Raw genomic sequence first — 15273 nt, forward strand, 5'->3', positions numbered from 1 at the left:
AGTAATTGTAGCCAATCAGAACTATGGCTTCAGCATCTTGAAAACACCTCCTGTGATGGATATCCTTGCAATCATTTCTCAGAACCCGGGGGATCTCACTAGATGAAAACATGTTGCTGGCCTTGAGCAGCCCAGCTTTTGAGGAAGTAAAGGCTGACTCCTGAGGATGGGGACTCCTATGTGCCAAAGGGTTTCTCTAAGTAGGGGGCTTGGCCTCAGCTCTGTTGGCATTGTAGGCTGGTTAATTCTGTGGGTTAGCATTGTAACCCGAGAGAATCCTGGGGCTAAAATATATAATCAACCATTTGATGAGTCCAAATCAGGGGGAAAAAAGTTATATTTAATCCCCAGTTTCCAAGCCAATACATCTAATATGTTACCAGAAAATTTAGATCAGCAAAACAACTTTGGTCCTTGCATCTGTCAAGAGGAGAGCTCAGGAAAGATATGACTATAGTAAAGCTGATGAGAAAAAAATATTAAATGAGAAAGATGACAGAAGAAGAGAGCTCGTGGCATAGGCATGTCACAAGGAACACATGAGTCTAGCCCATTCTGCCATCTTGGTGGTCTTCTACTGGCGCACTGACTGCAGAGCTTGACTTTGGGTTACATAGTGAGAATTGGATGGCTTTTGATGGGTGAGTCTCCTTTTCATTTCCTGTAAGCTATGACACCCCATCCTGTCGTTATTTTGTCATTCTTTTGTCTTTCTTGCTTCCTTACTCTTCTGTGTGCTCTTGCCCCCATTTTGTTATCAGACGCCTTTTAGTTTATCAGCTTATCTTGCCATCTGCAAACTGAATAGGCTGCCATTCTCTGCCAGTTTTTCTACCAAAAACCCATTTCAGAATCGCTGGCATCTAGCTATCTGATGACAACACAGATCTTTCTAGACATGCCCAAATGTCTCCTCAGAATTCTCAGTGATGGTGACTTTGTCTCTTTCCCTCCAAGGGCATTGCTGAAGAGTGTGAAGGAGAAATAAGCAGGTCACTTGCCTCTGCTGAGCTTTACCTTCTTCATGTGTAAAATGGGGTGAGAATCCCAGGGGCAGTTGTAGGAAGATTGTCAGATGTCCACTGCTTGTGACACCTTACTCCTAGGGAGAGGCTGGGAGCAGTGTTTTATCATTCTTCACAACTCAACTAGTTCTCCTTCCTGTGGTATTTTTGGGAATCCTGGGGTGCCTGGAAGGTCTAAAATGGCCTCCCTCACAGAGATAGATTTGGTGCTATCTGCTAGCTGGGTAGCTCAGTTGTGGCTGTTGGCCAAGATGCATCATTCAAGTTCTGATCAGAGAACAATCATCAAACTATAACCAAAAATCAAAGAGATCAACTAAAGAATACAGGAGCTGGGATAAGGGATACAAATAGTTGAGTGGTAGGACACTGGCCTAACATGTGTGAGACCAGAGGTTTGATTTCTAGCACTGAAAAACAAAAATAACAACAAAAAAGGAAAGAAACAAAAAGGAAGAAAAAAGAACTCATACATGAGGCTTGGGTATGAGGGATGACCCTGCCTTTGGCCTTTTCTCTAAAATCTAATGGCCATTTCCTCACTTCTATCCAGACTTTACCAGTTTTTCTCTGAGGGCATTCAGGCTCAGCTTAATGCTCCAGCCAACATCATAGTTTTCAGATTTTGTTCAAGCAGCAGCCCATGACTAGGTACCAACTTCCACTGAGCTATTGTGACATAACAAAATATTCCCAAACTTAGTGGTTCTCAAAAATATGTTTTATAATTGTGTGGGGTGATGGATTGTGTGTGTGTGTGTGTGTGTGTGTGTGTGTGTATGTGTGTGTGTGTGTGTGTGTGTGTGCGCGCGCGTGCGTACATTCTAGGCTTGAGCTCAGGCCTTTTGAATCTCACTTGGCTTTTTTGTTTACGGCTGATACTCTATCATTTGATCCACACCTCTACCTCAGGCTTTTTGATGATTCATTGGAGATAAGAATCTCTTGGATTTATCTGTCCAGAGTAGCTTTGAGCCTGTATCTATAGATCTCAGCCTCCAGAATAGCTAGGATTACAGGTGTGAGCCTCTAGCACAAGGCTTATGGGTAATTCTTTTGCTTCCTGTTATTGACTGAGGTTCTGAATGGCTGGAAAGTCTGAGATGGTTTTACTTAGATGATTAGATTTAGTTCTAGCTATGGGTCAAGGGCTTAGCTGGATGATGGCCAGGAACTTCTGCTGTCTTTGTGTTGAGAATCTTCCTAAGGCTTGGACATAGAAACTCCACAGGACCCCTCTATGACCTGCTATTTGGTTGGTGACTGCAGAGACGAGCCAGCCCAGATTCAAGAGGAGGGACCTGGGCTTGAACTGTGAGGAGCCACATCCATGGGGAATGGTGAAATTGTTGGGGGACAATGGAGGATCCAATGAGACAGTACAAATCACATGTAGATGATTGTGTGGCTCATAATCATACTGGGTCAGTCACCCATGGCTCATACCTGTAATCCTAGATACTCAGGGGGCTGTGAGCTGAGGACCAAGGTTCCAAGCCAGACTGGACAGTAAAGTCTGTAAGACTCTTATCTACAATTAACCACCCAAAAGCCAGAAGTGAAGCTAGGGCTCAAGTAGTAGAGTTACCAGTCTTGAGTGGCAAAAGCTCAGGGGTAGTGCCTAGGCCCTGAGTTCAAGCCCTAGTACAGGGACATAGACACACACACACACACACACACACACACACACACACACACACACACACACACACACACACACACACAAAACACAAACACATACACAGAGCATATTGGGAGCATATGTTCTTGTTACTGGTACCACTGATGGCTTAACAGTGCAGAATTCCTAGCTTCCAAAGAGCACACACAGAATAGGATGTTGGGAAAAGACCCAGGGCTGGAAGCCTGGAGGTTTAGGTTCTTGTCCGGGCTGTGTCATCCAGAATGAGTGGTCTAGGTCTTTCACTTTTGGAATACCAGCGAAATTACTCAGGTGATGAATGGAGCAACCCACCAGCCCACTGGATGTGCAGGGGCTTCAGTCTATGTGTAGAGCAGGACAGGTGCAGCACAAGGGTCCATTATTCCAATACTGTCACTCAGTGGCTGATCTCAGGCTTGGCAGCACAGAGGGGCTGAATGGCCAGATGGCTCATATCTCTCAACAGCAGAAATCAGAAGGTCCTGCTAATTACCCAAGCCATCTACTGCTGCAAGAGGGAGAGAAAAGTCCTGGAAGTAGCAACAACAAGATGCTTTTATGGGGTAGAGTTGGAGTTGGGGCTGGAGCAGATCAAAGAGTGAGTCTTTTTGAAGCTTCTAGAAGTGCTGGTGAACAGTCCCCAGCCCTCCTGCTAACCCCATTAAATTGCTTAGAAGAGCTAGGCTCTCTCTCCAGCCCAGCCTCTGCATAGGCTACTCCTCCTGCATCTGTAATACATGTCTGCCTTCCAGCTAACTTTTTTTATTATGAAAATACTGTACAGAGGGGTTACAATTACATGGGCAAGATAATGAGTACATTTCTTATCAGGCATTGTTGCCTCCTCCTTTGTTTCCCCTTCCCATTCCTTCCTCCTCTCCCCCCTCCACCTCCACCAAGGTTGTAAAGTTTGTTTTTCGACATAACGACTTGTACATCTCATTGTTGCAATGGGTCCACCTGTATCCCTATTTAAACAATTTGTTTTTTTTCCCTTCCCCTCCACAAATTATACCAACATCAAATACAGTGAAAACAGGGGTTATACCATGGGGGAGGGACATACAAAGCAACAAAGAAATCATCTTATAAATATGTTAGAAACAATTGCAAGAAAGAAAAAACATTTGAGTCCTTATTCTTTTTAAAAAGATTTTTTATTGTTATTATAAAGGTAGTGCACAGAGGGGTTACAGTTAAATGAGTCAAGTAATGAGTACATTTCTTTTTGGACAATGTTTCCTCTTCCCTCACTCTCTCCCAGTTTTTCCCTCCTGTCCCTACATCCAACTTACATAGTTCATTTTCAACATAGTGTCTAGTGAGTACCACTGCTGCATTTGGTCACACCTGTCCCTCCATTTCTGTGCCCCTCTTTGCCCTCCGAAAGACAGATAAACAAACAAGACACAAAGAAAAGAAAACAAAAACAGCAACAAAAAAATCCCTTGTTTCTATTTCCTGGCATTCATTTCGGTATTATTGTACACGATCAGAGGCATATAGGCATTGCACCTTTGTATTCCTTTCCTAAGAGTATCCTCCTTCGGTCTCATTGTGTGTGAATGCCTAGACCTAGCTGTATAATGTAAGCTTCAGGGACAAGCACCTTTGACCATTTTCTTCTCTTGCATAAACGAAAGCTTAGGTACTGGCACCGGGTACACAGAAGATGCTCTATCATTGTTCGTGGGTTCAGTGCATGGACTCTTGGTCCTCCCTAAAGTCTCAACTTTAGTCTTTGCTTCCTCTGGTTGGTAATCTTCCAGCTGTGCTCTTTTATTCTCAGCCCCAAGATCCAGGGCTGTTAGTGGCATGGAGGAGGCTGGTCCAGGGACCTAGAGGCTCTCATGGATAGAGTGTTTGCAATGTCAGTCTTGCCTGGTCCCTTGGATTGGAAGGGTGGAAGGAAGAAGTGTCACCTTGAACTGGCACTTCCATGGTTCCTTGCCGCGGACCGGGTTCTGTCAGGACGATGGAGGATACCTAGGGGAGGAACCTGGAATACGATGGGGAGATGGCAAACAGACAACTCACACACATTAGGAGTGGATGCTGAGTGCTGAGTCCGATTTAAGGCAGAGGATAGCAAACTTTTATAACAGAAGTCTCCATGAGAAAGGGCAAAAGGTTACACAATCTTGCTGCATGGCTTCTTTCTTGGGTGGTCACCAGCTGGTCGCCTGATAGGCATTTGTCTCCGGCTTATCTCTAAGGAATACAATGGGTTTGGGTTTCGATGTTTGTCACCAATTAACCATTACCTATTTTTATAGAGGCCTTAACTTTCCCATAAGATCTTATAGTAAACTTTAAGGAGACATAGCAATTCTCTTAGTAAATAGCAGGAAATTCTCTCTCCTAAATAATTATCTCAGCAATTGCCATACATTCTTTCTGTTTTAACTGAGCCTATAGCTTCTTGTAAATCCCTTACAAATAATTCCTTCTGCTGAAGTGACTTCGTGAAACCCCCAATACTTTTATATTTACTTATTACTTGTCTCCTAGCCTCCATAAGAGGGGTTTCAGGGTAGCACTTAACTCTGGTGAGTTAGTCATATTTTTAAGACACTCATCAGATATTGGAGTCGTCAACACTCTTAAGAAAGAGCTTTGAATAAGGGAACGTTGACAATGAGCAAGTACATAACGCAGTAGAAGCAGTAAAAGATTAACAGGCACTCTTATACAGTGAAGAAAGGCAGAAACACATCTTTTCCCAGGGGTTTGCCAGCCTTTTCCCAGGAGTAGGCCTTTTAGAAGTCCTATTCTCCGAGGTAGACTTCGGTGAAGTCCCAAAACTCAGAGATAGGTCTCTGAAGCCCCTATCATGGTCTGATAGATGGTTTCCCATGCTAAGCAGACTCTACTGGAGTCGGCGTGGCAGTTCCTACCACCTTCCACATAGCACCGTGATGGTCTCCCATACCTGGCAGTCTATAAGGTCCCACTTATGTCCTCAGAAAGGAATAATAAAACCCCAGAATCACTTTCCAAAAAGGCCAATTCTGAAAAATTCATGCAGAACTTCCAGGACCCCTTCAGATGACAGCTGATCAGTGAACATGAGGCAGAAGGGCGGAGGGGCAGGGTGGTGAGGATTGGGACTGGGGAGTAGTACTGAGGGGCTACCCAGACACAGGCTTATAGGGCTCAGCAACAGACATGTTGCTCTGGTTGAAAGTCCGGATTATCTTTAGGTAAGAGGGGACCCCAGAAAGGCCAGACTTGTGTAATGGAGTTCTCTCTGGCTGACAGGACATGTGTGTGTGTGTGGGGGGGGGGGTGGGCAGTAGAGCAGGAAGCTGGAAGGGAGTAGGAGTCAGACTATAGCCAAGATGATGATAGCCAGAATGAGGTTGGGGAGGAGTGTGGAGGCTGAGGAGAAGCATACTCAGGGACTGATTTTGAGGGAGAGGCCTGGAGAGCTTGTGGGTTCTGGTCGGAGGCCTAGCTGTGGCATCACTGTGTGGTTACATGTGGCAGGGCTGGTGGGGGAGGCTCTGGCCGAGAGGTAGGAAGGAGGGAGTGAAGCTGGAGTAGGCTTCTGTGGATAGGTAGTGCTGCCAGGAGATGGTCCCATGGATTTGCGGCACAGGGGCAGTGAGGGATCACGGACAGGGAGCAGAGAGGTGAGGGGTGAGGGAAGGCCCCATGGACATGCTGGAGGAGAAGGTGGGGATGCCTGAGGAGGGCCAAGGGATCATAGGAGGAACTGAGGTGTGAGTTTTGAAACAGGGAGGAAAGGCTCAAGACTTGGGGGCCAGGGAGTGGGAGGAGAGAAGGCAACAGGGAGCTGAGGGAACTTGGGGAGGAGTTTGGAGGGGGCTTAGAAATTCCAGGAGTGGAGGAAGAGGCAGACACCGCCCCCCCCCAATAAAAACAGCTGGGAGAGTGGAGTGGAATGTACGAGGGAATTTAGAGGGAGGAAATAGAGGTGACCAGGGGGTGGTGGGCAGTTCATCCCGGGAGTGATTCCTCTAGGACAGGGTTAGGGAAATCTCAAAGTCCTATCCTTTGGGCCCTCCAGAGCACAGAGAGGTCAGGCCAAGGAGGGGCAGAGGGGCTGTCTTAGTTTTCGAGTTAAGCCTATGAGGTACTGGAGACAGGGGTAGGGAGGGGGCCAACCAGAGCTGAAGAGGGTGGAAGGACAGGGAAGAGGTAGATGTCGAGGGTCTCAATCCTGCTTGTTAGGTAGACAGCATGGGAAGGACACTGGAGGTGGGGGTGGAATCTAGTATGGTTGTGTGGTGGGGTAGAATGAAGGGGTGTGTGCAGGAAGGGACTAGAACCAAACACACAGAACACAAACATGCATGCACATGCCCACTGCCTTCGAGCAGTTCCTATGGCCTCCTCTGCTTCTTTCAGGACCACTCGGAGAAGCAAAGCCCTCAAACCAGCCCACACTGGCCTGTGGGACTCAGGCAGGCCTTGCCTGGCTCTGGGAACAGGTTTTGCAAGTGACCAAGTTGAGGCTAGCCCAGAATTACCCTAGTCCTCAGGGTATCTTAGGGTATCTTAGGGTGCTCACAATTAGACATGGGATTCAAGAAAACAAGACGTCATAGCATAGAGAACAGGGTCCCCAATTTATTGGCAAATAGGAGACCGGAGGTCAGAGAGGCACTGGAGGAAGCCCCGCTATGCTCCTTCCAGAGAGGGAGAGCCCTCTACCGGCCATTTGTTGGTACTACATCCAAAAGAGGGCCCAACCGCGCAGCCGTCCTTTCCAGTAGGGGCTGGGGAGGTGAAGAGGGACTGGTGGGAGCAGTGTATTCTCAGAACACAAGGCAAGGCTACCGAGGCCCTGCTGTGCTCAGCAAGGTGGGGTTGTTGACATCTGGCAGTGGGAAGGACTCCCTCCACACTCTCTTGGCCATCTAACACCTGCCCTGGTAGCAGGAGCCCGCTCCACAGGGCGCACACATGCCAGTGCTCACTGCCAGGTTCCCAGTGCATGGGGCGCTGCACACGCTGCCTGTCACCGGCCGGGAGCCAGACACACAGAGGTCACCGCACACGACCCCGCCCCGGGAGCTGCTGACACCTGCAGGGAAGAAGAGAAGAGTCCTGAGGCCTGGCTGGTCGCCACCCTACCCAGCCATCTCCCCAAGCCTGTGTGATTGGTCCAGTCCTCCAAGGAGCCACAAAGAGTCCTTCAATCTAGTTTTGAAGCCTTGGAGAAAACCTCAGCCCGGGAGCCAGAAGGCCTGGGCTCTGCTTTGTCATCTTGGACAAATCCTTCCCATGCTCTGGTCTCAGTTGCCTCTCTTCTAGCAGGTTGACATTATGCTGAGATCCCTTGGAGTGGCTTCTTTCCTTTTCTCTAACCTCATTCATGTTGTGAGGCTCTTCCTGAAAGCTAACTGCAGTCTCTCCAGCTGGCTGCATGAGCAACCAATTTGCCATTCTGGGGAATGATGGGGAACATACTTTCCAGGGTTTCTGTATACCCAAGCCAGGAGATTGCTCAACCACCATTTTTTTTTCCTTTTCAGGGTTCAAGATACTTACAGACATTCACAGCGCCAACACCTTCACACAGCCTGAGTCGAGGAAAAATGGGGAGAAGAAGAGAAAAGGAAACATAATGAGACTATAGACTTCCCCTAGGAACCAGCAAGGCTCATTTTTGAGATGTTCCTGATCTGTACTTCATGCCTTTGTACAATTGAGGGAAGGATGTCTTGCTGGCAGGTTAGTAATGCTGGGCATTACTATTTAGCAACTCGCTTTTGCCTTCACCTGTCTGCCTTTGTGCAGTATCCAGCTTGAACAACCGTATCTGGCCAAGCTGGACAGGCTCAGCCTTAGAAAAAGAAGTTTTCTTGAGCACACCAGGATTAGAAATTGGTCCAGGGAAAGTGACCTCCTAGAAATTAGGAAGGCGAGGATTATGGAAACATTAAGGGTGGAGGGTTCTTAGGAAGATCTCGGCCAGAGACCAAGTCCTGTAGGGCTAATCCTAGCAGGTCACTGGACTGTGGACATCACAAACTTTGCATAGTGAAAGCAAGGTGCCCCAGGTCCAACCCTGTATGAACTGGTATGAAGTCCAGTCTATCTTGGGACAGGTTTGGGGGCCAGCAGTAGGCTGGGACTCACCTCTGCTCTTCACCCTCCAGCAGGCGCCTGTAGGTGGCGATCTCGATGTCCAGGCCCAGCTTGGAGTTCATCACCTCCTGGTACTCCTTCAGCAGGCAGGCCATGTCCTGCTTGGCCTTCTGCAGGGCGCCCTCCAGTTCAGCCAGCTTGCAGCGGGCATCAGTGAGGGCTGCCTCACCCTGCTGTTCAGACTGGGACACTGCGGCCTCCAGCTTGGTGTTCTGGGGGCACAGGAGAGAATGAGGTAGATCATGAGTGTTAGGTCACTTTGTCCATTAACTAGAAGAACCCAGTCTCTGCCAACTGGGGAGACTAATAATGCAAAAATCTCATTGGAGACTGAATAATAAGAATCAACTAGGGCTCGCTCATACTGGCTGTGTGGCACAGGCCAGGCCCCCACCTCCTCTGCTCTTGGGCACAGCTGCCCCATACCTGGCACTTGGCATTCTCAATCTCAGCCGTCAGCCTCTGGATCATGCGGTTCAGCTCATTAATCTCCTCCCTGGTGCGGCGCAGGGTCTCTCCATGTCGGATCACGGTGGCCTTGATCTCTTCACACTGGAGAGAAACAGGGGCGCCCATGGGCTCACATTAGACAGTACTCAACCTGCCCAACCAGCCACACATGGCAGCCCTGACCTAAACCCTGCCTGAGAGCTGTTGGCCCCTCCCTTCCCATCCCGTCTTTTCTAGGAGGCACCTGCTCCTTCTCACTGTCTAGAAGGCAGCTTCCTGGAACAGTTACCTTGCTGCGGTACCAGGACTCAGCCTCAGCCCTGCTGCGGGTGGCGATGTCATCATACTGAGCCTTGATCTCAGCCACAATGCAGTCCATGTTGAGGTCCCGGCTGTTGTCCATCTTGACAATGACTGAGGTGTCTGAGATGTGGGCATGGAGGACACGGATCTCCTGCAGAAGGATGGGGGTAAAGGACAGCAGAGCTTTTGGAGAATGCATCCCTACCTAACAGACTTCAAAGCAACTGGCCAGTCATCCTGGCCCTGATCATTGCCACTTCATGCAACTCCATGATCAGAATCCACTGTCAATCCCTTTCCCACACTCCACTTCCATCCAAACCATTGTCTTCTGTGCTGGCTGCCCTAGGCCTCAGTCCAGCCCCCACCCCTCACCTCTTCATAGAGTCTCCTGAGGAAGTCAATCTCCTGGGTCAGTGCCTCTGAGTTGGCCTCCAGATCAGACTTGCGCAGGTAGGCACAGTCCACGTCCTGGGAAGGGAGGGCAAAGAGTGAGTCTCAAGGGGCCTTGCTGATGACCCCTCAAAATTGTCTCTCTTCTCACCCTTCCATTGCAGCCCAGGGCAGGAAGAACCCCAAGCTCCTGAGGCTCCATCACAGGCAAAGGACTTACATAGATCATCTCTCCCATTACCTGCTTGCTGTGCCCAGGCAGACTCCAGCCCATAAGGACAAATTCTTCATCCACTCACAGATACTAGCTGCCTTTCAGTCCACTCCATGAAATAGTTTTCCCACTGTCTTCTTGTCTATACTATTTTGTCAAGGAAGTCTGCCCATAACTCCCAGAAGACCACCTGACACTGACCTGCCTCTCAGCAGCCCAGGTCAAGGCCTCAAGTTCACCTGGCATGCCTAGATCTGCCCATGTTCCCTTAAACAGCGGCATCTGGCCCCGATTGATGTCAGTTATAAACAGTTCTGGGTAGAACACACTGACCCTCAAGACACAGAAGCCCCCAGTTCTATGAGATTCCAGGCCAAACCACAACCTCTGAGGCAGAATAAGAGAGCCAGGGGGTCAAGGTAGACATCTACTGCCCCAGTAGGGCATCACTGGACATCCCAGAGCCCTGGCTGCAACATGGAGTTCCATCCTGATATGGGAGCTCCCTGTTCCCCACCCTGAGGCTGAGCACTTGAGACTCCCAGCAAGATCTGTTTGCCCCTCCCCACCCACCAGGGTCCCAGGAAGCTCCTCCCATTCCCTGCTACTTGCCTTCTTCAGAGCCACAAACTCATTCTCAGCTGTGGCCCTCAGGGAAACTTCCTCTTCATACCTGAGATGGGAGGGAAGGGATATCAGAGAAGGCCAGTCTCCCCCAGCCTCACTTCCTGGCCTGACTGGGGCTTGAGCCAGTCAGGAGAGGCTCATCTGGAATGCCCCAGGCTCTTTGCTAAGGCTGCTGTGAGGTCAACTCAGAGGGCAGATGAAGACTCCTGATCCCCTGTGCTAGAAGCAGCCATTGCAGCCTCTGGGCCCTGCAGTGCCAACCTCCCTTCACCTAGATTCTGGTCCCAGGTCCAGGGTGGGGGACCCAGAGGCCTCAGGACTCAGCACCCAAAATGCTGTGTCCCCAGAGCCTGAGACCTGTTGTTCCTCAGCCCGTGGGCTTGATGTGACCAGGAGCCGTGGGTATAGGAGCCTGAGACTCAGCAAGGGAATGAGGGAGCTATGTGGTTCGCTTTTCCAGAGAGCAGGGTCTCAGTCCAGGGTGGCAAGGTTGAGCAGGACCAGAATCTTCTGAGACCCTCAGCCTGCAGCAGCAGTGGTTGGGATTTGACCTCCACAGAATAGTGGTTCCTGGAGCTCCCTGGGCCTGGCTGGGCTGCACACAGCCTCCCTCCCCCCTCTCCCTGTCGGTGCCAGGTTTGAAGCTAAGCCATCAGCTGGGTAAACCACACTCACTTCTTCTTGTAGCCCTCCATCACCTCCTGCACATTGTTGAGCTCTGCAGCCAGCCTCCCACTGTCGGCCTCCACAAGTTCAGCCTCCCTCCTCAGCGTCTCGATGTAGCCCTCAAACAGAGGCTCCAGGTTGCTCTCGCAGCACTTGCGGTTCTGGTAGAACTGCCACTTGGTCTCCAGCAGCTTGTTCTGCTGCTCCAGGAAGCGTACCTGTCACCCAAGATACAGCCCAAGAAACATTGATTGAAAGGAGCTCCAGGAAATGGAAACGTTTTTTTTTTTTCTTTTTTCTTTAGCTGTTTTTGTTTTCTTCTTTTCTTTGTTTATCTATATGTGTTTGGAAGCATCAGGAGTGATCGGGAAGTGAAGGGACAAAGGGCAAACAGGTAAATCAATGGTCCTTACTAGACACTGTTTTGAACTCTACAACCTGTGGCGGGGATGAGAGGGAAAAACCTGAGAGAGAGGGAGGGAAGGGATGACATTGTCCAAAAAGAAATGTAATCTTTACCTGACTTATCTAACTTTAACTCCTCTTTTTTTTTTTTTTTTAGCATTTTCAAATAAGAATAATGAAAAATACTTTTAGAAAAGAGACAACCTGTCTTCTCCACAGGAATCTGAATACCCAGAGTTCTTCCTGTGTGTGCTTGTCATCAGTCTCAAAAACCATGTACGTCAGGGCTTAACCACCTCAACACCTGGAAGTCCTTCCTTTCACAAACTTCTGTCTCTTCAAATGTGTCACAGGAAGTACTTGGACCAGCTGAGTCTAGATTCCTCTGCCACTTGCTAAAAAGTATGGTCTTGGATGGGCTCTAGTGGCTCATGCCTGCAATCTAGCTACTCAGGAGGCTGAGATCTGAGGATCACAGTCCAAGGCCAATCCTGGGCAGGAAAGTCCATAAGGGTCTTATCTCCAATAAACAACTCCGAAAGCCAGAAGAGGCACTGTGACTCAAAGTGGTAGAGCACTAGCCTTGAACAAAAGAGCTCATGGACAGTTCCCAGACCCTGAGTTCAAGACCCATGAACTACAAAAAAAAAAGTGTGATCTTAGACAGAGTGCTAGTGTGGCATGGGGTTCAAGTACCCCTCATTGTGAGGATTAAAGAAGTCCTAGGAGGAAAATACACCTCCCCCAGACAGACGGACAGTGATCCAAACCCAGAATGGCATGATGGAAGGGCAGTTGGAGTGGGGTCCCCTGGGATGTTTTGTACCCCACCCAGGCCTGGCAGCTCATCTGGACCTCCAAGGCAGGGAGGAGCGTTGCACTATGGGGGTCTTACTTCACATTAAATTATTGTAGACTCTTGAGCTCCAAGAAAATTCTCACATCCATCTTCCTGCTACTAGGTTGGTTGACTCAGATTCTTTTGACTAATAACTTTGTCACCCCCATCACCCATTGAAACTTCTTTCTCATGCTAGCTTTAGTTTAGTTTCTCATCTTACAGGATGTGTGTGTGTGTGTGTGTGTGTGTGTGTGTGTGTGTGTGTGTGTGTGTGTGTGTGTGTGTGTGTGTGTGTGTGTGTGTGTGTACATGTATATTTTGCAGTTCTTTCTGCTACTTCCTAATGACAATCTTGTCTCTCAGTCCTCAGACCATGGCCACAGGCTGGCTGGCTGCCGGGTTTCGAGAGGATGGCTGCAGACTTGCGTTGGACACTGCTCTGTAGATGATGCCTGCCTTGCCCCATGAGGACGAGGCCTGTGTCCACTGCTTACCCTGTGTGTTGAGCCCCAGCTGAAGTAGCTGGGGAGGGCTTACCCCGACTCTCAATGGGGGAGGGGGGTGGATCAAAGCAGCTCTCTGTGACCCACCCAGGAGAGATGCTTCTAGGCCATCTTTGGGGTCACAACCTCTGCCCTTGATATAAGGAGCTGCTTGACTTCAAATGTAGCAAACTCCATGAGCTTTTGCTCACTGGGCAGTGTCATTTGCTGTTCCAAAGGCTCTGCCTCTACCTCCCCTGTGTGTTTTCAGTTTGTTAACCCCCACACACACCTATCCCTTCCCAATCAGGCTAGCAGCTCCTGATGCTATTTTTGTCTTTTTGTCTATGACAACCACTCATGTATACATATACATACATACATACATACATACATACATACATACATACATTCCTCAGAGCTTACATGGACAGATGCTTACTTCTGACTTCCCCTATAGTATCTAGTTCTAGACAGGTGGGAACTCAGGTACTGCTTGATCCAGGAACTTACCTTGTCAATGAAGGCAGCAAACCTGCTGTTGAGACACTTGATCTGCTCCTTCTCCTCATGCTTCACGCACTGCGCATTGGGGTCGATCTCCAGGTTCAGGGGCGTCAGGAGGCTCTCGTTGACAGACACGGTGGTGATGCATGGGGGGCTGGGCCCGCAGACGCCCCCTGAGCGGTAGCCGAAGCTGCGCCCATAGGAGCCAGAGCGGAAGCCCCCGCAGACGCTGTGGCTGCCGAAGCCACCGGTGAGGCCGCGGTAGCAGGAGATGCCGCGGTAGGGAGCGGCGGTGATGCAGCAGCGGCCTGGCCGAGGTCCGCAGGCCGAGGCGCAGCTGAAGTTTCCAGCACGGAGTCCACAGGTCATGGTGGTGGAGAAAGCAGGTGTCTGAGCAGTGGAGAAGTTGGCAGAGAAGGAGCCAAGGCTCTGTGCTCCCTAGGTTGTGGCAGGCCCTTTTATGTGTCAGGAAAACTGGCATTAAAAGGGGTGGCAAGGAGACAATAGCTGTGTTTTATTAGCTTGGCATCACCTCAGCCTCTTAAGCTCCAACCCGCTTGCCTCTTCTGTGGCTGTGTCAACAATGCTGGGCCACAGGCCTGTTTCATCTTCAAAGCCCTTTACAAGCTTCCTCCAGGCCTCTCCTGGTCCCCTCCCCACCAAAGAGAAGGGAGAGGGGCTGGGCCAGAAGCATGTTCCAGGTGCACCGAGGGGCAAGGCCTCTCTCCCAACTCTTTTCCGGAAGGGGCTTAGCTGGGTCATGGATCTTCCACCTGTGCCCTGACCTGGGTTGGAGCCGAAGGACTGTCCTTCCCAAAGAGCCCCCTGTTCTAGGTTTCCTTGACTTCCCCTCTGTCTCCACCACAGGGAAATAAGAATCATCTTCAAGGTCAAGATCAGCCTGTTCCTGCCATGTTCTTGCTCAGGGCTGGGAGAAGGGGGTTGAGGATCTGAGAACGCTGGACATAATCCATGCATTTGGGATTTTTCTAGCTGGGGCACCAGTGGGGACATGGGAGAAAGTGAGTTCAGAAAGCTTAACAGGACCGCCAGGGCTGTTCTGAGTCTGGGATGTCATGGTGAACGGGAGCTCCAGGCTTGGACAGGGGGAGCAGCTTGAGGAGAGTGGAGAGCTGGGTTTGAGAAGGACAGAAGTTGGGGGGATGCTGGTACAGGATCGAGGGGACCTGAGCATCCAGTCCAGCTTGATTCAGACACAGAGTACATCTCCTCATTCCTCAGTTCACCAGAGTGCCCTGGCGAGCTCTCTCAGGCTGCTGTAGCCATGGCGCTCTGCTCTGGGATAGAAGCATGGAGCCAGGTGTTTGGGGAGCAAGGGGGTGACATGGCCTTGAAGCAACATCGTTTGGCTAATGGGGAAGGAGAGAAGCCGTGGAGGAAGGGAAAGCTCCCATGATGTCCCGGCTGAAGCACTAGGGGTCTAGGGGGCCTCTTTAGGCTCTCAGTAAGGCTTGGTGAGGGAGGTGGACTGAAGAAAGCACTGGATTGGGGGTCCTGGGGTCCTTCTGTTGGTGAAAGAGGGCTGGGATCTTATGTGGCTGTCCCTAACACCAACC

General features: G+C 49.9%; 1 protein-coding gene across 1 annotated transcript; it reads right to left on the bottom strand.

The window, feature by feature from the left end:
* Window positions 1-7574: 7574 nt before the first annotated feature.
* On the bottom strand, window positions 7575-14065 carry LOC138836882 (keratin, type II cuticular Hb3). Its single transcript, XM_070035532.1, has 9 exons — window positions 13703-14065; window positions 11471-11679; window positions 10781-10841; window positions 9937-10032; window positions 9548-9712; window positions 9235-9360; window positions 8800-9020; window positions 8209-8240; window positions 7575-7741 (listed from the first exon to the last, which is right to left on the bottom strand). Exons 1-9 carry the CDS (start codon window positions 14063-14065, stop codon window positions 7575-7577), a joined length of 1440 nt encoding a protein of 479 aa, XP_069891633.1.
* Window positions 14066-15273: the final 1208 nt, after the last annotated feature.

Source organism: Dipodomys merriami, unplaced genomic scaffold, assembly GCF_024711535.1.
Source record: "Dipodomys merriami isolate MVZ:Mamm:240054 unplaced genomic scaffold, mDipMer1.0.p SCAF_10, whole genome shotgun sequence".
NCBI lineage: Eukaryota > Metazoa > Chordata > Mammalia > Rodentia > Heteromyidae > Dipodomys > Dipodomys merriami.